Here is a 26,998-nt window from a genome sequence, read left to right as displayed (position 1 = left end):
GCAAATTTTCATTTTTACAAAACTAAGGCTAAATAATAGAGAGGGAAAAGTGCACAACTAAAAAAACCCAACTAACATCCCCATAAACTAATAGATACGTCCATTTCCGCCTATAAACCGGATATTAGCCTTTCCATGTAATCGATGGTCAAACAGAGCATCCCTTTGCTTCTTATTTCCTCATATTATCTCCTTGGTTAATCGGTAATTTTCGTTGAATCTACACCGCTAATCTTCATATCAAAAAATGAAAAGTTGATTGCATTTGATTCTTTTTTTCCTTCCTGATATGTTGTATTTATTTTGCGGTTTTGATATTTTTGCTCAGGTGTTCAAGCGGTAAAAATGTCGATTGATCTGCTTTCCACCCATTTGCTGTATTCCTGTTTTATTTTATTTGTAACATGGATGATTGTGAGTTTGTGGAAAAAGAACAGTAGATTACCTCCTGGACCTTGGGGCTATCCGATCCTCGGCTATTACCCATTTCTTACCCATACACCGCATCTGCAATTTACTAATTTAGCGAAATCATATGGCAATGTTTTCAGCTTTCGCACAGTTGGAGGGACTCCCGTTGTAATTTTAAATGGTGCGAAATCTATCAAAGAAGTATTTATTAATAGATCTGATGAGTTTATTGGAAGACCTGTCAGAAATAACTTGAATGCTTGGGTTTCTAAAGGATACGGTAAGATGTTTTGTTTTTGTTTCTTTTCTGGCGGAACAACAATTAAAAACCTGTTCTATTGTAACGTGGCTCCCTCTGAACGACAGCTTTGTACTTATTGACATAATTTTCTCCTTTTTTCTTGACTCACAGTAGAACACTATTACTATTAGAGATGCAAAAAATCCTCAGTTTTGGAGCTAAGGGAATAAACCTGGGAATTTTGGGGAATAAACCCGGAACTTTGGGGAACATCGGGAATTTTGGAAGTAAACTATCTCCCTGGGCTTAATAGTAAGATTTTTTCATATCATATCATTGCTAAAAAATCTTTTATGTTCCCAATATAGAATGAGCAATTTAAAATCAAAATCGTATTAAAACAAAAAATATATGCTTGTTGAACTTTTTTTTTTTGAAAGAAATTCAAATTGTTGGTTGATGTCCAAAAATAATTACGAAAGCAACCCTTGCTTAACTTATCTCAGTGATAATATTAAAGAGTGCTAATTATACAAGTAAATAATTTTATGGTTAATAACAGATTGATAGTGTGGGAAAAAAAATTCAACGTTCAAATCTATTGGTTAAATGTATAACTGCGAACCAATTTAAAAAAAATCAGTTCAGGGTAGCTAACAGTTTATTTGGTATAATTTTTCTAGAAAACATGTAAGGTAACTTGCATTTACAACAGTAAAAAGCATTAAAACTTTTGAAATCGTGCAGGGAATAAGTTAAAATCTGAACGAAGTTTTCCGTTCTTTAAATTTTGTGAAAGTTCCCTTCCCGAAAATCCTGGTTTATTCCCCTTAAATAAATCCATTTTTTTCATCTCCTTGAAACTCTAATGGACAGTATTCACCTGACGTCACTGCGGGTAAAAACCCCTCACTGCAGTGCATTGTGGGAACTGTAGCAGACGAAAATCTGGCACTACAGCGTATAATAACACTTGCTTTTGTGTGGCTTATAAACTCTTCTTTCTATTTAAAAATGGCAGGTTTTTTAGGTTTTTAACTAAGAAACGTTGTAAAAGAATGATGAACGATTCATTTGATACGAAATACTCTCTTTATTATCGTATTTTCATGGGTTTAAGCCTCTTTGGTTCCTTATCAGAAACATGGTGAAAACTCGAATTCTATTTTTATTTTCCCCGTTTCTCGCCATTTTTCATGCATTCGTAAGTCTTTTTAAGCCCTAAACATGTTCATTATGCGCATGAAGTCCAGTAATCCTTAAATAAAACGAGTTTCTTTAGCACTACTGACACTACGTAATTGGTCAAAATACCCGCAGAACTTGATGATAAAGTTTTAGATTTACGTGCTTTATTCAAACTAAAGCCCTAGTGACACGTCGCCATCTTGGGGCTAAACGATGCTTTCTTCCTATGTCCACAATGGTGAAATAGCGTATTTTGCTTTTTGATTATGGTTTCGTATTAACTCTAATCCACAATTAAGAACCAATTCACGTTACGTGTTTGAATCAGATGACAATGTACCCATTTATTGTTAAAAATTATGTGAAAAATGTTTTGATACTTTTTTACGTCATAAAACTGTTCTACATAATTTTGCTACAGGATAATATTTTGTCGCAATGAACGGTAAGTCTGCTTATTTAAGAATTTGCTTTGTTTATCACCCATACTACCCGGATTATCGGGATTTTCGATCCTGGGCCATCCCAGCGTTTTGTGTGTGACACCATTTCTTTGAAGAAATCTATAAAAACCAATATAATATTTTAAAAATATTTCTTAATACAGTAAAACCTGTAAAGTTGACCACCTGTCTATGTTGACCGCTTTTGTCAGGAACGGAATTAGTCCTATCTTGCACAATAAAGGAAAACCTCTGTAACTTGACCACCTTTCTATCTTGACCACCTGTCTATCTTGACCACTAATGTACCCCAAATTTGGTTTGGAGTATTGTAAAAAACCCTTTGCAAGTTGACCACTTGGTTTATTTTTTAAAATTTAATTTAGCAAATTATTTTACTTTATTATTATTTTTTATAGCTTTCCAAGAATATTTTTGATGCCAGACCAGCTTTTTACCAACTAAATAAAACAACAGCAGAACTAAACCTCCTTGTAAGTTTAATCACATTGGAAAACTACTAAGAACCCTTTTATTCTCCAAAATTGTTTTTCTTTTGTTATTCTATTTGAGATTACCTTTTGTACTCTCTGTTCAATGAAAATATGTGTCAGTAGAAAAGTACAAAGTATTTTTTTCCAGTTGCAATATTTTGTGGCAACACTGGAATTGTGCTAGAGTAAAAGTTACTTGCATTGCAGTATTTCTGGCGCAAGGGATTAAGAAATAGGACATTTTCATTTTCAACTGCCTTTTAAAACTATGAGAGTTCTGCTTGTTGCTCTTTGTGTTATAGTTTTACATAAAATGGTTTCAAAAAGAAAGTTAGTTGAACTTGAGATTGATAAAAAGTATGAAATATTAAAATTAATTAAAAAAAGAGAAATCCAGGGAAAATTAGCTGACACATATGGAATTTCCAAAACTAGTGTCTAATAAGTGCGCCAAACTTCAATAAGGAGTTATTTTGTTGAAAAGTATATCATCATGGTTATAAATGTATTAAATGTATATGAGAAGAAAAAAAGTAAGTGAAACATTTGTTATTTTTGATTAGCTATGAATTTTTAGAAACTATTAATATCAAATAACTTTTTATAAACAATGATTTTTTTTGATTTGACTGAAATTTTAAATTTACATGACACATTATACGTCATTCTGAGAAAATAACCCTAAAAATATTTGAATAACATTTTAAATTATTGTTTCAAAGTAATGCTAAACAATGAAAGTGAGTTGAACGGAAATGGTAAGTGTCAATTAGTCAAAAAATGAATACATGGTGCAAGAAATGACCAAAAAAAAAAAAATCGTTACCCCCTTTCATAAGTTGATCACCTGTCTAAGTTGACCAGCAAAGTACTGCACCGCAAGTGGTCAACTTACACAGGTTTCACTGTAGTTTCTATTGGAGTAACAGAACATATATAAAACTTTTTAGGTGAAAGTTTTTTTTTTCATAGGCTATTTCTAATTGTTTTTATAGAATTAAATGCAGCGTTACGTGTGTGACTTGAAAAATCTGAAAATAATCCTACTATTTTGTAATTTCCTATGAAGTTTTGAAAGTTCAATGAACAGTATTTTTTGTGCGTGTGTCTAAGTATACCAAGTAAGTATTCCACAAATATTTTTTTTCTAGAGCTCCTACAACAACAATAAAAAATATTTTATTAGGGTTACGTGTATGACCACGTGCAGCAGTTGAGGTGGATTTCTTAATAAAAATCCAGTTTACGCCGGATCTTTGCCAAATTACGCACAGAGGTTCTTTGGTGCTCAGGAACTCAAGAGGGAAATTTTGCCTCCCCCCCCCCATTTGGATTTTCCTTATTCAAATTTAGTTTGCAGCGGATCTTTGCCAAATTTGACACAGAGGTTTTGATGCTCAGGAATTCACATAGGGGTATTTTCGCCCGCCGTCCAGAAGTTTTTTGCCAGAAAATGCATGAAACGTTATAGTCAGGTCTATTATTAACAATTATAACACTTTTTGAATTAAAAAAAAGCCTAAGACGTCTGAATTTAAATTTTGAGGCATAAAATTGCTCTTTTCTATACACTAACGGGAAGTTTTACGCTATTTTTTTTCCTTTATTTAAGCCTGATTGTTGAAAATGCGTCACTTGGCACAACTTTAATTTTTGAGGTAGACCGTGCAATATCGAATAATATCTTCTGATCCCTCAGCGAGCGTGAATATTCGAGAAAATAAAGAAATGTCACAGATTCTTAGTGATTTTTTCACTTTTGCTTCAATGATTTTTAAATGTTCTTGGGGAAAAAAGTTAAAACAGATATAAGATATTAGAAAGTCAGTAATCCAACGTTATTAAGCACAAAACTTGCAAATGATTGCAGACACGTGTTTCGGTGTTACAAGGAACACCTTTTTCAATGCAAAGAAGTGTGAGCTTTTGGATGAAAAGTCATCCGACCGAAACACGTGTCTGCAATCATTTGCAAGTTTTGTGCTTAATAACGTTGGATTACTGACTTTTTAATTCTCAGCACAAAGGTATTTATTCTTTAGATATAAGATATGTTCTACTATGTAAGAAAAATGATTAATTTTTCTGCTTACAGATCTTTTTTCGATTCCCCAAATCCATAAAAATAAACAAAAAATGCAATTTTTTAACAATTTTATCAAATTTAAAATAAATTCTAGTCAATTTTTAAGGATCCAAGCACTTCTATATTCTGAACACTTTTGTTCGCTCTCATCAGTGTTCAGAATAGAGAGAATCTACTTGAATTTTAATTTTGTCAATTCAATCTGAAGACTGCATTAAGCTTCTTGTATGTTAAATCTCAAAGGGGAAAAATATCTGTAAAAGTTGTTTCTCTGCTAGCACAGTTCTGCTGCACAGAAAACAACGAGTCCTTGCACAGCTACTACATGTTGCTTTCTCTTTTTTTCGGGGAGAAAAATATGTAAAAGTTGTTTCTCTGCAAGCAGTATTGAGACACAAAAACAACGAACCCTTGCAAAACTACAGGTCGCATTTTTTTTTGTTTTGAGGAGAAAAATCTGTAAAAGTTGTTTCTCTGCTAGTGCAGTGTTGAGGCACAGAAAGTAACGAATCCTTGCAAAACTAGAAAGTTGCTTTTTCTTTCTTTCGGGGAGAAAAATCTGTAAAAGTTGTTACCCTGCTAGCGCAGTGTTGAGGCACAGAAAACAACGAATCCTTGAAAAACTACAGGTTGCTTTTTCTTTCTGTCGTAGTGTTGATGGCGACAAAACAGTCCCTTATCCATTTGCACAGTTATTAAATGACAATTTTGTGCTCTATAGGTATTACTCAAGAAGAAGGACCGTCATGGAAAGAACAGCGTCGTTTCTTCCTACAATCGGCGAAAAACTTCGGTTTCGGCAAGCTGGAATTGGAAGGTGTCATATTGCAAGAAACACGCCATTTGTTGAATGACCTTCGAGAAACAGAAGGTCAGCCAACGGACATGAAGTATCATATTGCTTTTGCAGCAAATAACGTAATTTCACAAGTAGTGTATAGCAAAAAATACAATAAAACCGAATTCAAAAACATCTGGACTGAGTTACATTATATGACGGAGATTTTTGCTGGCAGCGCTATATTTTTAGTAGGATATTTCTTTGAGTAAGTCTATAAAACAATGATATTTTAGTTTTTAAAGTTTATTATAAATCACAATATTGCAATGTGTTTATCTATCAGGAAGTCCTTTTTTCTATCCATAATAATGCCATTTGAAAAACTGTATATACAGGGTGTTCCGTTTTAACCTGCAAGACCTTTATTTTCGCAACCGTTAGTCCTAGATGAATACTTCCAACTGCAAAAATGTTCAAAATCAGATTCAGGGTTCAGATTTTGAAAGTTTGAAGTAAAAATAAAGTGTCAAAAAATACAAAATTTTAACTTTTTATACGGGCCCCAGGTCCCCTAACTTATATTTAGGGAAATAATCTTCATTGAAAAGTTATTCCAACACAAAAAGTTTGAAATTAGTACGAGAAATATTCACCGAGATATGAAACGCAGCGTTTTGTGACTTACATCACTTTTCACTCGTCGTCAATAACACCTTTTGGGGGAAAATATAATGGTTAACAAGTGTTTAAAATTACATGTGTGTATAGAGTGATTTTTCAGATTATTCGAGGTTTTGTAGTGTGTTTTTACGTATCATGGCATAACATTGCATTTGTTTTTGAATAGTAATGAAAAATATAAATACCATGTTTTTATTACTTTGAAGACCTGTCATTTCTTTGAAAGAGCGATAAGTTCCAATCTCATCTTCTGTATGGTCTCTTAAAACTTTAAACTGGAATATCTCCTTGAGTTTTGGTCTCACAAATGTCATTTTTTTGTGTTAGTAATGATTTTTAATGTAGATTATTTCTCTAAATATTAGTTAGGGGACCTAAGGCCCGTTTAAAAAGTTAAATTTTGTATTTTTTGACTTATTTTTATTTTTGCTTCAAACTTTCAATATCTTAACTCTGCATCTGATTTTGAACATTTTTGCGACTGGAAGTATACATCTAGGACTAACGGTTGCGAAAATAAAGGTCTTGCAGCTTAAAACGGAACACCCTGTATATAAGCAGTCGCCAGGGCCGTGCCGTCTCTATGTGCAAGGTCGTGCGACGCACGACAGCGTCAGAGTCAAAAAGGCGCCATGCTCTCCCGGTCAAAAATGCTCTACATGGAGGGAAAAATTTCCAAACAAAAAATTAAAATTGAACATTTCATTTTTTCTAACTGTGGCGGTGAAATTATACTGCTCATTGAAACAAGCAATATCCGTCTCGCTGACAATCTAAAAGGAAGAAATATTGCTTTGTTTTGTCTAAAAATGCTGTTCAAAAGAGTAATTTTTTACATTGAAAACGTGTGATGCTAATTAATGCATGCATTAGCATTTTTCTTCCTAATGTGGAGCTGGGAATGCTATTTCGGTATGTCTAACAGTGCATAAAGTGAGCATAGGAGGCGTAACATTTTCCCTATTTCCTATTTAGGTTCTGTCTTTGGTGAATATGTTGCATTAAAATGTGTGCAACATCTCTTTTTGTGATTTTTAACTACTGATCGTAGTAGTTCGACTGCTTCATGAGACAAAAACTTAGGTTTGACCTTTTGTGTCTGAAAAGTAACAACTTGACAATAATTATTCGATTATCCCTCTTCCTTTTTCTCTTATACTATTTGTGTATTAAGTTTAAAATAACAAAAACCTTTAATATTTACCAGGTTTACGAATGTTTAAGCAAGTTAAACTGCTTTCTGAAAGACAACAGGGCTGATAAAGGTTTCAATGATAGTAAAGATCTAGCATCTTCTTTATATTTTGATACAAGTTGCCAAAAACATCAAGACCTCGAAAAATCAACAACCTTACGAAAGTGATGATCAACCTATTCAGAACGAAGATACAAACTTTAAAGTAAATTGCTTCTTTGGAAACAGACGTTGCAAAATCGGCATTAAGTAAAAGATTTAGTTTCTCATTCGGAATTTTTTTAACTTTAGTATAATATTACTAAAGTTAAAAAAAATATATTTTTAAAAAGTTATTATTTTAATACTCAGAATAAAAACTACTCGCTTTATGTCAAAAACTGGAACAAACATTAACTAATAAAAATGAAAGCGACATAAATACTATGGAATTCATGCATAGTTAGTTTTTGCAAAGTTTTGGAAAAACTTTGGTACCGCCAATGAAAACTCTGAGCTATATCTTTGTCAACAATTTAATTCACTCCTTTCCAAACATTTATACTGCTTTAAGCTACAGCAGAGAAATACATTTTCAAAACTAAAAATAATCAAAAATTACCTACGATCCAGTATGGGTCAAGAGATTTTGGCAAATCTTACTATTATTTCTATCGAAAGTGATATTTTACAAAAATTAGACATATTAGATTTACTTATAAATCAATTTGCTAAAAACAAAGTGTCAAAACCCGAAAAGTTCAATTCCCGTATTTAACTTTTAATAGACGCTGAGCTTATTTTGATTAAAATAGTTTTTGCCATTAAAAAATTGATTGAATGTGATTGTGTGGAAAGACGTAATGTGTTTAGTTTGATATAATTTATCTTGAATGATAAATTTAAAAAATGTATTTGCTCATTTATGTATTATAAATATCATAAGCTTTATATTTTTCAAATTTGTAACATCTTACGTAGTAAGTTAAATTGTTCCTAACTGTAAGTTGATAGTGTCAATAGGTTTATTTAGTATAAGATGTATTGAGTATGTAATATATATATATATATATATATATATATATATATATATATATATATATATATATATATATATATATATATATATATATATATATATGCTTTGAATGCTAGTTTTTAAAAAATAAAAAATATATATCAATAAATGTATTTAAATGTACATTCTAACAAAGCAAAAAATGTTCACACATTGTTTTTTAATAAATTAAATGCAAAACTTTTTTTTTAATATTATATTTGTCTATACAACCAGAGTCTAGGTGTTAACAATGTTTTCCTCGAGAGCAACTGTATAAAGGCGCACAAAAGACATTTGCACGATGGCGCAGATGAGGCTTGGCGCGGCCCTGGCAGTCGCTCAAAAAAGTGTTGGGAAATTTTGTCAAAAAGTAGGCAAAAATCAATATATCGTTTTGAAAAAAAGTTGATAAAATTCATGCTAAATAGACTACAAGAGGTCATAAAGAGCAATAGCGTCCCAACAAGATACTAACTTCTAAGTTTCGATTGTCTTTTAAATCAGTGTACGATGTCCCAATATTTTTTAGCGTGCGGTTTTTTCTTGATTTCTTTTACTTTTAGTAATAACCATAATTAAATTTATATACGAGTTTTGTTTAATTCATTATAATTTGTATTCATCAAAATGACATATACAGTGACATTTTGATGCAACAAAATATTCGTACGAAATAAAATTTCGGCCCCGAATTAAATTTATTTCATTGCTTTAATTCCATTGCAACTAAATTCCCGTTACAACAAGCAAAATTTACGGTCCCTTGAAGATTGCTGTAACGGGATTTCACTGTATTTCTTTTTGTTTTCTGATTTTGTTTGTATATTCGAGTGAAATATTATGATATAAATATAGAAACTTGTAGAGTGTTCCAATACTTTTTTGACAGAGTGTATGTACAGAAAGAGCTCCATGTTTTACCGCAGGCAGGTAAAGGCAGATGTGTTTTGCAGCCGCATAGTAACATAACAGCAATATAGTGGAATCCATTTTTACTGCATTCAAATTCCTCTAATTAGCGTAAAACAACACAATACTAAAACAGAAAAATTCTAAAAACAAAGGATTCATTTTTATATGTGTGTGTTTGTGTTTGCTTTTTTTCTGAACTTCTCTAATGAAGCAATTACGTCCTATCATATACAGTAAAAGCATTTGTTTTCCCAAGGTTTTAATTTTCGCGATTTTCGTGAAAGTTAAAGAATCGCGAAATATTTTTCCTCGATAGATTTTTCCACTTTGGTTCTGCACGTAAAAAATTCGCGAAAATTTCAGCACGCCAAATCATCAATATCTTCATTATCGCGAAAATTACGGCTCGCGAAACAATAAACGACGATCCAAGTTGATATTGTCCAAATGAGATGAAAGTCAGTAGATGCAAAGTACGTGTACGGAAAACACAGTGCTAACTATTGTAAAGGCTCTTATTTTTGCAAAAATTACGACTCGCGAAAATAATTGCTTTTACAGTACACTCAAACCTGTTTTTATGCGGTGGATAGGGACCGCGTAAAAAAAATCACATCAAAAGAAATTGTTCAAAACTCCTCGAGTAGCTATAAAAAGTTGTTTTCGCAGCACATTTAAATTATTTAGACGAAATCAAAATAAACCAAGTGATGATAATTTTGCCGATTCCCGAAAAAATTCTCGAATAAGGAAATTTTTGGGAGGTCACAGTGACTTCCCATCGGGATGCTCCTGTCGTCACTTGAAGATACTACCTCGCACTCGTTTTATAAATAACTTCCGCTAGTTTTATAAATAATTTTCAAATACCGCACAAAAAAAAAAAAAAAAAAAAAAAAAAAAAAAAAAACCGTACAAAAACAGGTTTGGGTTAGTGCTGTGTTTTCTGTACACACATGCAACGCATCTACTGACTTTCGTCTCATTTGGACAATATCTACTTGGTTTGTCGTTTATTGTTCGAAAGTTTAACTAGTACTACTATGCAAGCGTCATCGGCGAGATGTTATCAAAAGATTTTGTTTTAACTAAATTTACTACAAACCTCGAACTATGAAAATTCATACTCACCAAAATATGAAAAAAGAACTCGAATCACTATTGTCTTGACACACTAGTATAGAAATAATCGCTCTGAGAAATTCCGCCGATTTATTTTCTTCATTTAATTTCCCTTCAGTGTTCAATAGTAGCCTCTTCTTATAAACCCTTTCCTACTTTTCAGTTTGGCTTTTTGGCTGTTACCAAACATGAGAAGAATCCAGAGTGGCAGAGATTCTATCCGGCAAATCACGGACGAGATTATCCGTGAGCACGAGAAAAGTTTTGACGCTGGTAATCCTAGAGATTATGTTGATGCATATCTGAAACACATGGAGGAATTGAAAAAGAACGGAAAACTAGAAGAGTATTCATTCAACAGTGAGTATGAAATACTTTTTTTATATTTCCAATGGCAAAGTTCACAAGACCACTACAGCCGACGAACAAATAATAAAAGAAAGAACAACAACAAACACAGAGAACAAATGCTAAAATAAAACGAGCTGACGTGTGCATCACATGACTTCTTTTACTCCAATTTGATGTCATTTCCACATTATTAGCAATTTTAATGTGATTTAATTGTTTACTTTCTAAATATCACCAACAGTGGCCAAATTGAAACCAGATTTAAAAACCAAAATCGCCAAATTTGTCGCCAAGTTGGCGACAAATCTTGGCGACCAAAAGACTGGCGATATATCGCCAAGTATCCGACAAATTATAACACCACTTGAGTTTACATCGAAATTAACAATGATTTCCCCCCTTCCAAAAGGGGCAAAAGACTCCTTAGGAACATCCGAATGCAACCAAAAGAAAAGATGCAAAACTAGACCCCACTAGGAGTCTACGTATCAAATTTCAACTTTCTTGGACATACCGTTTTTAAGTTATGCGAGATGCATAAACACATACACACGCACACACATACGCACATACATACGTACATACGGACTTCACGAGAAAATTCGTTGTGATTAACTCGGAGGTCGTCAAAATGGATATTTCGGGTATCTGTACGTTTCTAGGCATATATCCACGTGTGGTTGGGTCGAAAAAAAACTCAACATTCATTCTGGGGTGAGACAAATGGAAATTAAGGCCGATTTTTGAGTGAAATATTTTTCACGAATACAATGCTTCCTTTTTTGTAAAAGGAAGTAAAGAAACAGCTGCATTAAAAAGTCATGAAACCAAACGGTTCTTCACCTCCCAGTAGCGGTCTACTAGAGTTCGCTGCCATGAGTATGAGATATTAGATACAATAAACAAAAAATAACATTGCCCTATGTAGTGAACTGAAAATTATACAGTAGATACTTGCAACATATCGGAAATCGTTCGCAGTTAATGTTGAGTTTATATTTGAATGTAATTTTTCAGTTCATTTTGTTGTCTAATTAACTGAATGTACTTACATATGCATGTTGATAGCGTCCTTTTAGAGAAAGTTGTGTTTATTTGTTAGTAGGAGATATTTTATAGCAGCTACAAGTGTGAAAAGACTTCGGAATTTTGGGGCACATTCAACCCTAGCAGAATTTGATCGAATCGAATACGATGAATTGTATCAACCAATAGCAAAGTGAGAAATGTCCTTTGCCCCACCTCAAAGAAAATTTCTCTCTACGCAACTGGTAGATAAAATTTGATCGAATCGAGTTAAATCAGGATCTTTATATCCATTATGAAGCAAGTTATCATTCATAACTTTTACTGAAATACTACGAGTAATACATCTCATGCATAGTGAAACGATTTCAAAATTATTTTTGAATTCTTTTTTTTACTACTAATAAAGCTGAAAGTCTGGATGTCTGTCTGTCAGGATGTCTGGATCTCTGTGACGCGCATAGCACATAGACCGTTCGACAGATTTTCATGAAAATTGGCACAAAGTTAGTTTGTTGCATGGGGCGTGCACCTCGAAGCGATTTTTCGAAAATTCGATTTTGTTCTGTTTCTATTCCAATTTTAAGATCATTTTCCGGAGCAAAGTTATCATAAGATGGACGAGTAAATTACCAAGTTATCATAGCGTGGAACCGTATCATGGGCAAGCCAATTGGTGAGAAATTCACCATAAATTATTTGTAAATGTACAGGCGAACCAAAAGACTTTTTAGTGTTCTACTACGGGTAAAGCCGTGCGGGTACCAATAGTGATTAATAAAGCTTCATTGCTATCAGCGGCAAGCAATGTTTTATCTGCATCTCATAGGCTTTAATTTAAAACGAATTCCTATTCATAGCTTAGGACTCATTCAACACGGCTTTGTTTGATTCGATTGAATTCTATCTACCAGTAGCGTCAGGGCCGATCCTAGCAGGTGTGCAGAGTGTGCACCGCACAAGGGCGGCCAAAGCAAGGGGCGGCCGCAGGCCGCATCGTATAGTTCTTTTAATGAAGCAAAATTCCTCATGAATTTCTCACAACATAACTTATAATAAGAAATAAATATGCTGAATTTTAAATGTTCAATTATCAAAGTAAGTGCCGATTTCCCGACAGCATAACATACTTTAAGAAAAATAGGTTGTTAGGGAACATTGTGTTGGTTCATTGTCCATTAATATCTACTCTTTACACACATTGCTTCATTTGGTTGCAAAATTTGTGACAGAACCGGTAATATGGCATGGATACAGGGGAGGGGAGATGAAGGAAATGGCCCCCTCCTGAAGCATGAAAGGGTGCTTTCTAAAAGGAGCACTCAAGGCACAGGGCGGCCACTAATGCAGAGCCTGATTGCCGCAGGGGCATGAGGGGCACAGGTCCCTCCTCTTAGATTTCAGGGGGGCCCAAAATCCCCTTAATTTATCATGATAATTAAAAATAAATAATGATTTCACTCAGAATCTAGAGTACAGTGATATCATTCATATTTGTGGATTTGTGTAAATGCTAAGAGAAGCAAAAAATCTCTTATTTGTTGATAAAATTCCCCTTATAAACTTGATGTCTTTACAAATCCTAAAACCACTCCAAGTGTAGTCTGTATTTACTATTAAAAGTTATATCATAGGTAACTTTGATATTTACGGTTTAATGCAACGAGCAAAGTTTAACCACATCTTATATAACTATCGTATACAATATCTCTTCTATTTTTTAAATGCATAATACTCTATTGTGATATGAGGTACTTCCAAATTTAGCATGGTATCGAAATATTTTATAGCTTCATTATATAGAATAAGCAGGAATGGGGGAGGGGGGGGGGCAAAATAAATTTCATGCCTAATGTCTTCAGAAATCTAAGTCGGGCCCTAGGGGGACCCTGAAATAGAACTGTGCCCCGTGTCCAACATCAGAATGATCGGGCTCTGCACTAATATTTACCCCCCAAGCTTTTATAGACCTAAACAATTAAGACATATTTTATATATTGTATTTTAAAAAAGCTATACTTATTAGTACTGATTAGATACTCTCGCAAGCATTTCAAACAACTAATTATGATTTCAACAATCGCGGATGCGTGGAGAGACAGTGGAAAATTGCGACCCCCCTGAGAATCAAACATATATGAATGACGAACTAAAATTTTGTAATTTTCCCCCTTTACAGCATTTTTTTCGAATTAAAATCACGAATGAACTGCCCAGTTTCAGATCAGGGCTCTTGCCTCGAGTAGTAGATTTAAACGTCGCTCTAAAACGAAGATCCAAAAGGATGCCATGACCTCCTTGACGAGACTAAAAGAAGGCTTCAAATTGCGTTTTTAGGACTTTAATTTCGGAAAATTTTGCTGTTTTCACCACCTATCTTAAGGATCCAATTAAATCTCTGATTCATCCCTTTTACCTTAACTTAATCAAACATAGCCTGAAAATGTGAATGCTTTAAAATCCAAAATGTGCTTTTAGAAGACAGCCCTTCTTAATGTCATCAAAATTTACTTAATGTCATTTTTCTTATTTCGTTTTCGAAATTTTTGCGATGGAGGGCCCTAAAATCCATTCCCAAACATTACTACCAAAGATAGTCTCAATTAGCATCTTTAGAGAGACCCATAATCCCTTGAAATTGACTTGAGTTTCAAAAAACAGTTCGTGAGGACACACTGAACCCCTCCCCCCGCCCGCTCTTTGTCCCATCGTTATCAAACAATTCGTAAAATACGATTTTCTAAAAAACTCTGGAGGAGAACTGCCTGGCTTATGTAACTTTTTACGGCGCTAGGGCATATACCCATCAATTGTCGAAGTGAGATGGACAAAAGTCTATAGTTGTGCTTTTTCAGATATTAATATCGAAAAATATCCGAAAGATCCGCCGAAGCTTCCCAATTTTGTTAACGTTACCAACATAGCATAAAATTGCGCTTTTAGAAATATCCACTTGGGAGCCCCAAAACCCTTCCTTCCCAAAAATAGCCTAAAATGGATTTTAGTTCCGAAAAATATTTCGGTTTGGAATATTTTCACGTTTTCCCTATCGTTTTCAAATATAGCCAAAAATAGGTTTTTGAAACAATAGTGCCGAGAAATTACCGGAGAAAAGCTGCCAGATCCCCTAACGTCACCAAAGACAGCCTAAATTTGCGTTTTAAACTTCAATTTCGAAAACTGTCGATACCTCCCTCTAGCAACGTCAACAAAGATAACCTAAAACTGCTTGTTTAAAATATCAGTTACGGAAAATTTTCGGGAAGAGCACCAATCTTTCCTAAGCTACGGTCACAAAAAATAGCTTCAAATTGATTTCAATTTTGAAAGAATTTTAGGAGACTCCAACATTACTTTTCCCATAAAGTCTCGAAAACGTTCGTAAAATTGCGATATTTGATGTCATTTTCGAAAATTTCTCCACGCACCTTGAATATACCCGACTCTTTTCTCCTTGCAACCAAACACAACCAAAGATTACTAAAGCTATTTTTCGTAGGCCAATTTCGATAATTTTCTTTGAGCAATCACCCCTCCCCTGATTCCCCCTCCTCCGTGCTTTCTCTGATGTCACCGAAGATAGACAATAAAATGCGTTTTTACGAATAGTAAATTTTGGTATTTATTACTTTCTTCAAAGATATGAATTGTACCTAAGGAGTTTCTTACTATAAACTTTTCTCCCTTTTTATAAGTTCATCATTCTTGTTTTTTTTTTTGAGCAATCACGATTGCTTATTGTTCTCATTTGACAGTCCTTGACGTTGGGATTATTTTTCAGCTTGGACCAGCAGCACCACCGCCCACCGGCGCGGCGGCGGCACGGCTGCTCTGTTCCTGAGCACTGTCCCCCGGAATCCACTTCTGCTGGGTGGTGGCGTCCATGTCCTTCACACGCATGCTCATACACACTCGCCAACGCGTGAGCGCCTTTACACACATACACAGGTCTACGTGCACACACTTAAGCCTGCACACACACAACTATACACACATAACCACCCAGGAGGAGGGACATGCTTGGGGGGGGGGAACCATTTCTAGAAACAATAACTCTAATGAGTAGGGTCTTGTCGCAACTCGTGATTGCGAAAAATATAATTTGAATTCAAAGTTTCAGAATTCAAATTAGATTTTTTTTTTCTTTTTTAAATTAGAACTTGATATAGAAATTTGAAGAAATATTTATATGGACGTCAAAGGTTAGTCAAAATATGCAAATTACTCTTGAGGGGCGGCACATTAGATCTTTGCACACGGGCGGCCGACACCCTAGGATCGGCCCTGAGTAGCGTAGCGAGAGATTTCCTTCTGGGTGGGGTAAAGCAAATTTTGGGCTGCTCTTATTAGAAGATACAATTGATCGTATTCGATATGATCGAAGACTGAGGGTTGAATGAGCATCTTTCACAGCAAAGAACTGTGAACTGCTGTTTGTAGTAGTACAGTGATTTTTACTTCCTTTTACAAAAAAGAAAGTATTGTATTTGCAAAAAAATTTCACTCAAAAATCGACCTTAATTTCCATTTTACTCACCCCCGAATGAATATTGAGTTTTTTTTTTGCGACTCGACCACACGTGGATAAGTGCCTAAGAACGTATAGACACGAGAAATATCCATAATGACGATTCCCGAGTTAATTACAACGAATTTTCTCCTAACGTCTGTATATACGTACGTGCGTATGTATGTCGCATAACTCAAGAACGGTAAGCCCTAGAAAGTTGAAATTTGGTACGTAGACTCCTAGTGGGATCTAGTTGTGCACCTCTCTTTTTGGTTGCATTCGGATGTTTCTAAAGGGGTCTTTTGCCCCTTTTTGGGGGGAAATCATTGCTAATTTCGATGTAAACTCAAGTGGTGTTATAATTTCGCGGACACTTGGCGATCTATCGCCAGTCCTTTGGTCGCCAAGTTTTGTCGCCAACTTGGCAATAAATTTGGCGATTTTATTTTTATTTTTTAAATCTGTTTCAATTTGGCCACTGTTGGTGATATTTAGAGAGTAAACTATTGAATCCCAATAAAATTGCGAGTAATGGGGAAATGACATAAATTGGAGTAAAAGGAAGTCATGTGATGCACACATCAGCTCGTTTTTTTTTTTTTTCATCCAATGATGGGGATACAATGTTTTGTTTAGAAACATTCGTTTCGTAGTTTGTATTCGTCAACGTTTTTTATAGTGATTTTCCCTCTTTGCACACTACGAGAAAATCCAAGAAAATTTTGATCCTGCAGCTTGAATTGCTCTGAAATAATTAATGAAATCTTGACTATGAAACGATTTTTAAAAGTATACACTCCTAATTTTGTTACTTTTATTTTATAGAAGTCAGACTTGAAGCAAATGTGATGAACATATTTTTTGAAGGCACGGAGTCCGTTAGTGTGGCGACGTTCTGTTTATTGTCTGAATTGAGCAAGCGTCCAGACGTTCAGATTCTAATCCAAAATGAACTGGATTCAGTGATTGGTCGAGAACGGTTGCCATCTTGGACGGACCGGCAAAATTTACCTCACGTTGTGGCTGCGTTTCAGGAATTATTTAGAGTGGCATCACCATTCTTAATCACCCCTCTGTACTGCAATTTCAGTAAGTAATAATTATTTTTAGTCGACATTAACACCATTCAGTTAGTTCATGTTCGATTTTACTAACCTCTCTTTGTTGCTCGAAGATATTTATTCATCTCTTATAGAGGCCCAGTTTCAACTTTGACCGGGTTTATTCGAAGTATCGAATGTGACTCAGGGGTTCTCGAACTTTTTCGATTCGCGGCACCCTTTGAAGAATTAAAAATTTCTCACGGCATCCCAGTCCATCTCTATTATGTTTGGTGATATTTTGATAGTTGAAATTGTAACCCTTACTCCAGTGGATTAACCCTAAACTCCAGAAGGTAGGGTTCATTGCTGGTCATTTTTTTGTTTTTTCATTCCCCTGAAATGAGTCTTATCAGTAAAACTGTTAAGTTACCGATTCGAGTTCAGCCTTGTCACGATAAAGCCTTCCCTGCATGTTAAACATTATCAAATTATCATGCCGTGGCACGAGTTTCATTGTTGAAACACGCGCGTTACTCGATCATCGGTATTATATATAAGAGGATAAGTGCACCAAATAAGACCACTCAGAGGTTCATAACCTAGTATCTCGCTCATTTATGATCGAATTGGCTCCAGCTTTTGCATGCTCATCAGGTGACTCATAAAAACTAAGAAAAAAATTAAACAAGTGAAAATTTAAGTTTCAATTATGTTTCTTTGCAGTTTTAACAAAGGAATACGGTTTAGCCTTATTAGGAACATAAATTAAGTTTCAAGAACAATAAATAACTTTTTTCACACTAGTAACCTAAAGTGATCCATGTCAAAACAACCCTTACCGTAAAATAATGTCAGTTAGTTTTGACATCATTATTCTGTAATAACTTTTGTAAGCTCGTTTCTGTTTGTTTCTGTTGTCTGGTAATTCGAAACTGCTTGTTGATAACCATTTATCACCAGTAAATGTTTCTGATGACGATGAAGTCACGATCTAGCAAAATGTTTCCAGTGCTACACCAATGAGGGGATGACCTTATTGGTATATATATGAGCTTATTTTGCACACCTACCTTGAATATACATTGATACCATGAACACCTCGCGACACCCCACGTCTCTTCCTACGGCACCCCAGGGTACCGTGGCACCCAGTTTGAGATCTCCTGGAATAATTTGTTTAGCCAGGATGAAATGAAAGTTTTTGACTCTTATATGAGCCACGCTATTTGGAGTAACATATCTTTTCAATATAATATTTTTGTAAGATTTATCTTTAATCGAGGGAGCTGAAATTGTTTTTTTTTTTTTTTTTTTTCAATTTCAACAAATCTGTTCTCATAATTCAATTATATTTCTGCAGATGAGACCACGATTGAAGGCTATAAAATTCCTGCAAGAAGTCTTATTGTGGCCAACCTCTGGAGCATTAACATTGATCCACTAACTTATCCTAACCCAGAGAAATTCGATCCAGAGAGATTTCTTGGTAAAGATGGAAAAATACTTAAACACGAAGGACCATTCCCATTTGGATTAGGTAAGATTTAAACATGTTTCTTGCTGAGAAGTACGTCTTATTTAGCTTTTATTAAAAGAGTATTTAAGTTTTGTAATTGCATTTTTTTTTAGCCACTAGTGGTTTGACCAAAAGAATAGTTCTATCCTTTAAATTCATTTATTAGTTCCTACAGAAATTATTGTTAATATGAGTGCTAATTATGAATTAATTTACAAGGACACATCATAAAGTTACTCAACTAAAATAGTACTGGTTTTAGTCGAAAACTTTAATAAATGTCAAAGTACTGTGGCTAAAATGTTAGTGACAAGTTATAATTCATGCTATATTAAAAAAAAAATGACGACAAAAATATAATCGTGTCAGGCTCAATGTATTTTTGTTCCTTCCTCAACTTCGTTTTTTTTTTTTTTTTTTTTTTTTTTTTTTTTTTTTTTTTTTGCTATTTTAGCATTTAACTTTTATTTCAACATTTCAAACTTAACTAGCTGCGTCGCCCGGCTTTGCACGGTCTACCTCGAAAATAAAAGTTATGTTAAATGAGGCAGGTTCAACAATCAGGCATGAACAAAATATAAAATCAGTAAAATTTTGAGGCAGATTGCTCAAAAATAACCAAAAAGGAAACATTTTAAATACCATGATTATAGGAAAAGCCTCAAAACAAAAGCCAAATTTTATTTCTTCATATTCGAGTAAAAAATGGCAACAGATCTTTCTTTTCAATGATTTTCCTCACGCTACAAATTTTAATAAAAGCATTGTTACGGAAAGTTGAGTTGAAGCACTGAATAATAATTTGAATGTAGGAAAGCCTTCGAAAATTGGGGACTTTATGTCGAAATCCGAGTATTATAATTAATAGTTTTTAATTGATGTCTCTGTTAATTAGTATCGGAGGATTATGTTAAATAGCCAAACATAAAGACGGGAAAATTACGAATCTATCGATACCTGGTTCGATGATCAGTTCACTGGCGTTCGGGAGGAGTAACTCTGACATACATACACAGATATATAGGTACATAAGCTCAGTTTTTCATTACATAAGATAAAAAGAAATTGGATCAATTTCCATTATAAATGCTTATTCGGAACTCCAGCGCTCGAATACGCTACCTTGCGGTGATTTATAAAACTGCGTCTGCACCTAAAACATTGCCACGTTGCGCATCACGTGTGTCTGTTGACGTAAACACAGGCAGTTTGTTCTGAGTATTTATTAACGCAATCGATGTGTCTTAGTTTGCTTTCAGCTACAGAAATTAATTCGTCACTAGTAGTATTCTCGAGCTTCTCAAAATAATGTTAGTTTTTCTTATTTCTTTCAAAAAAGTATTAAATGGTGGAAGCGTAAACAAGAAAACTCTGGATTAACAAAATTGGATAACGTTATACCAGGTAAAAATTTTTATTGTTTTGTATGAATTTGTAAGAATATGAGTTTTTTTTAATCTTAAATTAATTTAACTAATCATATTTTACAGCAGCATTTAGTTGGAATGGACAGTATGCAAAATATTTTCTTGGATTTATTATCGTAGAACAAAATGAATAACCGAGAAAGAATTTACTTTATTCCTTTTATTCTCAGCTGAAAGGTTTCGCCAAATTTGTTTAGGGTTATAGTAGTTTTAGTATTGTGCAAGCAAAGTAGCCTTGGCGAGTTTTCGCGTTTTTAGTTAAACCATTTTTAATTTTTATCATGAGTGGAATAAAATGATAGTAAGATTACAGAATTCGATAAGTAAAAAGAAATAATGGTCAATCAACTGAAAAGAAAACTACCACCATATATAAACTGTGAGTACACATTTTATTTATTTTGTTCTGAGTGAATTTGAATAAATATCAGTTTTTCAATTCGATGAAAAAAAAAACGAATTTAACAACATTGACTGGACACTTTTCCTTAACCTAATTCCACATAAATGATTTAAATAAAATTTGTTACTACAGTATCCTACTGAAATAGACAGTATGCAAATAAATTTTCTTGAAAATATTTATCGCAGAACAGATTGAAAAATCCAGAAAGAACGTTAAGAATTGGAACAATAAAAAATAAAAGTTCGCCAAAAATCTGTTTATAGTGTTATGGTTTTAAAATTATGTGAAAGAATAATGTATCTTGACAAGATTTCGCATATCAGGTAAATTATTTCCATGACGAATGAATTAAATGCATGATTTCTTTGGAAATCCAATCATATAGTCATAGAAATAAATTATCTAGTGTTAAACATTACTCTTGACAGTCTGCCACGTATGTGCACTATGTGACAAAAATGTCAACAAATGCTGGAAATGTCACGAAACTGAACTTAATATGTACTAATGTATAGAAAAAACGGTACAAAATGAAAATGCCGTTCGAAGCGAACCAAAAATTTATGAATTCCGAATTCAACATCGTGAAAATGGCTGCTTCAGAACAACTTACTGTGTGTTCTACATTAATTGTTTACTTTCGTAATACTTTTTGGTTTCTAATCTCTTTCTATATGGGTCAGAATATCCACAAGACTTTGAAAAATCTTTTCAAACGAATAAAGCGAAAAAATCAGACATACGAACAAAAATCACAAAACTTTTAGCATTTTCTTCGCTACCACATGCGTTTGTTTTAGTTTTCAATTCCGCCATTAAACAGTGACTGCAGTGCCCCCTATAGTTCGTTGGAGTTGCGAATAAGATTGTAATTCTTAGAAAATAGTTATTGCCTTAGATTTTTTGTTTTGTTTAATTATTTGAACATTTTTAAGTACCAATTTGTGTTTGTAACGGGCAATTCCACTGGTAAACTGACTGACGTTTTTAGAGCAAAACAGTAATTATTTTGTAACTTTCAACGCAAAATGTACGATTTGCAAACAATATTTTCTCCTGGATTGTTGTATATTCAAGCTGAATTTAAAGGTTTAATTGAATTCTCGAAATACATTTTGGATGATCTTTAAAAAATTGTTAAAAACACGGTAATGTAATCGGACTGACATTTTAAAAATATGTCAGTCAGTTGCCATGCTTTTAATGTTTTTTTTTTTTAAATCATTCAAAATATATTTCCAGAATTCAATTATACCATTAAATTTAGCTTAAAAAATACAATGATCAAGGAGAAAATATCTTTTGTACAATGCATATTTTAAGCTGAATATTGCAAAATACACTCTGTTTTAAATTACAAATGTCAGTCAGATACGCCTGGAATTTTTCAAACGGCTCATTTCTAAAATTCTAGTATTTAAAGTCTTAGTGCTATATGTTTCATGAAGGTACTGATTTCATTCTTTAATCATATTTTTTATTCAAGATTCTCACGCTTGTTGAAGAAATAAATATGCAAAACAAATAGGTATAACATAATTACATTTGCTTTAGTTATATGTATTATAAAATATACCATAATTATGTTTAAGAAATAGATAAAATTGTATGATAATATGGTGGCAGTCCCCAACAGATATATTTCGCTATGTTGCAACATATTTACTTCATCACGGAAATTTAATCGAGATAGATCGTGTGCTATATTATACAATGTAATGACACTCTTTTATAATAAGTTTAATTATTTTACCAGATGCAAGAAGTGTCAAATAAATAAATAAATAAATAAATAAAATAAAATAAAGAAAAATTAAATATATATATATATATATATATGTATGTATTTCTGATTATAAAAATAATTTAATGATAATGAAGAAGATATCTTCACAATACAGAGTTTAAGTGCTGATACATATTTTCTGTGTCTGGGAAAGTTATTTCTCTTTTAAAAATCATTCGTTGTATTAATAACTGTTTCCCTTCCTTTTAAGAGATTGCAGGCTAGGAAAAACTTTTGGATATTAACAAATTGTTATTACATACTTTTAGAAAATATAAACAACTGAAGTGAAGAAATGAAATAGTTTATCTCGTGAATTCGGCGGAAACTATTGTTTCGTTATAAATGTCCCTGTAACTCTCCCCAGTATTTCTCTAAAATTCTGAAAACTAAAACACAATCAATAAAATTTGATGGAAAGGAAAATAAGTTAAACTTCTATAGTCGGGGCAAACCTAACCTGGTAGCTCACACAGCCTACGCAGATCTCAATCACAGCATTACGACGTTGATAGGTTAGGCTTGTCTCAAACATAATGTACAAACTTGTGAGAAATATTGGGAACAAGAGACAAGTTTTTATTCGTAACTCCAATAAACTATAGGGGACGCTGCAGCCACTGTCTAATCGCGGATGAAAAAGGTAAAACAAACAAATGCCGTAACTTATAACCTGCTTTGACGCTTAGTGAATGACATTTATTTTTCATCGTGTTTGTGGGAAGCTTTCTTTTCTATTCTTCTGAAATTACATTGCACCATAAACTGTCTGAAGCCTGTAATTTAGCCCAAAGAAATCACGTGGAATGGAAAGTTTTACCTTTTTCTTTAGTATTGTTAATCACTGCAAGGTAGCGTATTCGAGCTCTGGAGTTGCGAATTCGTATTGACGTAGTCACTAGTATAGGGTAACGGCACCAGTAACAGACAAGGGTCCAGTAACAGACAGTCAGAAGTTTGGATTTAAATAATAAGAATTTTAGCGTAAAACTGATGTTGCTGTGGCCTATGATTACGGTGCAACCCCTAGTGTTATCAGATTGAATTTTATGAGCCAGTTGGTATTTACAAAGCAGTGGTAGAAGATTAGACACCACGAGGTCAGCTGGTGTTTCATGTTCATTTGAATTGGATAAGGCTTTAGTTTTAAAAATAAAGAACTTTTTCACATTTTAAAGAGAAAAAGGGAAATGTTGTCCATCCCATCTGTTACTGAGTATCATCAGATTTTTCGGTGTCTGATACTGGGGGTCGGATCCATTTTCGAAATTGAGAAAATAAAATATAATTAAGTAATTTCGAGAATCCAGAAGCAGCCAAACATTAGATGAGATGTAGTTGCATGAGCGAAAAATAGTTAAAAAGTTCTAAATGCATTAGGACGCTCAGAAAATTGAGTTAACCTGAGAGCGATGTCTTAAGCATGTCTGTTTCTGGTGCCGATACCCTACCGCTTTTTCTATCGTAAATCATTTGTGTAGGTTATATATCTTGCTTGGTGTGATATTCCACAATATTTCAAATTGTATCATCCTACGAATGCTTTTTATTATTGCGTCGAGTGTACTATCCATAAGTACCTGTTTTTGAGCAATTTTAAACGTGGCTTTAACTCCCAGGAAAGAATGTCTGTACATAACTCTTCATTAAAACGTTTATCGCTGAGATTGCTTCAAAATGCAGAGTAAGCTTAAGTGCTGTCAGTAAAACTATCAAGTTAAAAATGAGAATGGTTCAGCTTCAAACTGTAATGCAAGCTTAAGTACAGTCAATAAAATAATTAAATTAAAAAATAAGACTGGTCTAATGGTCTAATGTCATCTGATCGGAAAGGGCATTGTGGCCGAAAGCGTGTAACAAGTGTTCAAGGCGTTACATTTTTTTTCTGTAAATAGTAAAAGAACTCTTAATAAGATTAGTAACTCGTAATAAGATTAGTTTTGAAATCACAAAGGACTTGCGCGCTGTTCGAAGTAGTGCACACAACTCAAAAGTTCGCTGTAAACTGTTGGAGTTTGGACAGATCTTCCTTTTTTCTTTGCGCAATGGTGTACCATTTCCAGTATTAATAAGATAACTGATGAACAAATCCAATACTGTCGTGCTAAGCGCAAAAGTCGTATCTGCAGATGAGTTCAAAATGAGAAATTGTCGTTTAAAGTTTTGTTCCTTCATGTATTTCATTCGGATACAACTTTTTCTAAATTAAAAAAAAAAAAAAATCCAATTCGCAAAGGGCCGTAAAACATTGTTATTTAGATCAAATATGAGACAAAGAACACCCTAGTGACCGTGACTCCATTTTGATAAAAAGTGCAAAATACGACTTTTGGGCCTAGCACGGCAATACTATTTACAAATTTATTTATTCCTCATGTTTTTTGCAGGTAAGAGATCATGTCTTGCTGAACCTTTGGCGCATAGAGAAATATTTATTTTCATTGTTTCGATTCTGCAATCTTTCAAATTACTTCCTGGAGATACTGAAGACACTTTACGAGTGATTGCAAGAGACTAGGTGCATGAGTATTTCTTAATTTTTATTCCAAATGTTCAATTTTTCCCCTTATACTTTTGAATAATAAAGTATTCTTCCTTTGACTAGCTGTATGTTTGCTACTGAACATATTTACATGGAATTCAAGGTTTCATACCACTGAAAAGGTGAACGTCACAAAAGATGAGCAATCACCTTAATGACATTTAAAAAATGTCACTCGCTAAAAATCACATTTTACTTGTAATAAAATGTCCTGCGATCAGATAATTCGTCAAACATTTAACAATAAAGTCTGAAAATTTCAGAAACTTGCTTCTCCATAAGTTTTTTAAACCATCTATTCTATCAATGTACCAAATCTTATCAATCTCAAACTATTTCAAAAAAAAAAAAAAAAAAAAACTATTGTCAAATATCAGTTTTTTTGATAAGCTGTAGAATAATAACGCATTTTCCTCTAATCTTATGAATTTTCGCGATTTAGGAGAGAAATGACATTTCGATTTCTTGTGAAAAATATCTAGCTGTATGAATGTTAGTACTATGCAATCAACAGATATCAGAGAAATCGATTAAAAGCCAGGTTTCCGTATACACTCTCAAGCTAGCTCAGAGTTTTGCACGACAAAGAATTATTTTACATAACCCAAAGGCTTCATTATGTAAAATGAGCTGGAAGTTCCTTCTGAATTAAACGAGCCTACTTATTTCCCTGTAGGGTAGGGTGGGGCTTGTTGAGCAATTTTTCACCTAAGCGGATATAGCTCCTCAATGATAAGTCTCAATCGATTGTTACGCAACCTGATGGATTAGTAATGTATCCCTTTTCATAAGTGTCCATAGTAACTTGTAGCTAATAGTACATGTTTAAGAGCTACAGCTGTCAGAATGCAAAAAGTCAAACTTGCTCAACGTACCCCATTTATGGGGTACGTTGAGCAAGGGTATGGGGCAAGTTGATCACTTATAATATCTTATAATGTCTAGCCGAACCATAGGATAAATGATAACTAGAGATGAAATAAAATTTATGTTTGACTATCAACTCTTTATTTATAGTCTTTTAGTGACAAATTAACAAAATTTAAAGTTTTTTTTTTCGAATTAATTGAAATGGTTCTGGTTTTCTGATGGATAGTTCCAGATTTTGTTTTAAAAACTTTGTAAGCCAATCTTTTCCGACCACCATATTTTTACTCCAGGCGGATGGAATTTAAAAATAAATTAAACAGCACACTCGTAGGCAAGGCGACGACCGTCCTTTGGGAAATATCCATAGTATATTGATGCCATTTGCAGCAAGTATTTTTTTTTATATAAAGTCCTCTTTTTGGGGAAAAAACTTGACTCGGTTTTGCATAACCCATGGATGAATCAACACCTTTGAATTTCTTTAAAAAACTTGTCAAAGTCATCCGTTTGATACCGAATTATTTTGCGGCGGCATTCACTTTTTTCCTCATAATTGACAGCCTTTGCAGCATTATTCAAGTCGTCAGTAGTGTAAAAACATCGTGTAGTTTTCCTTTTAGTCCGCATCTTAACAAAAGCAAAAAATATATTACTACTTTTGTTTTAAGTCGCGGGGGTCAGTTGAGCAATACTTGCTCAACTAATCCCGAACCAAAGTCTTAAAATAAAAGTGAGATTATTGGAAAACGGTACAAATTATACCGAGAACCTCTATACATATCAAAAGTACAGTAAATTTATGAAAGAATAAAACTTGCCTGACAGAAAATAAATAACACTGGAAGAATATACAGACGAAAACTTGCGGCAAATGAGTTTTTTACTTTTTTGTCACAAAATAAATAATGTGCACGCATACTTCACTCAT

General features: G+C 33.6%; 1 protein-coding gene across 1 annotated transcript; it reads left to right on the top strand.

Moving 5' to 3' along the window:
- Positions 1-201: 201 nt before the first annotated feature.
- On the top strand, positions 202-25,252 carry LOC129222631 (cytochrome P450 2C44-like). The gene is made up of 6 exons (XM_054857161.1): positions 202-691; positions 5,585-5,909; positions 10,757-10,953; positions 17,306-17,569; positions 18,884-19,060; positions 25,046-25,252. Exons 1-6 carry the CDS (start codon positions 346-348, stop codon positions 25,174-25,176), a joined length of 1,440 nt encoding a protein of 479 aa, XP_054713136.1. The 5' UTR covers positions 202-345; the 3' UTR covers positions 25,177-25,252.
- Positions 25,253-26,998: the final 1,746 nt, after the last annotated feature.

This window comes from Uloborus diversus, chromosome 5 (assembly GCF_026930045.1).
Source record: "Uloborus diversus isolate 005 chromosome 5, Udiv.v.3.1, whole genome shotgun sequence".
NCBI lineage: Eukaryota > Metazoa > Arthropoda > Arachnida > Araneae > Uloboridae > Uloborus > Uloborus diversus.
This window is presented reverse-complemented; position numbering and strand designations above follow the sequence as displayed.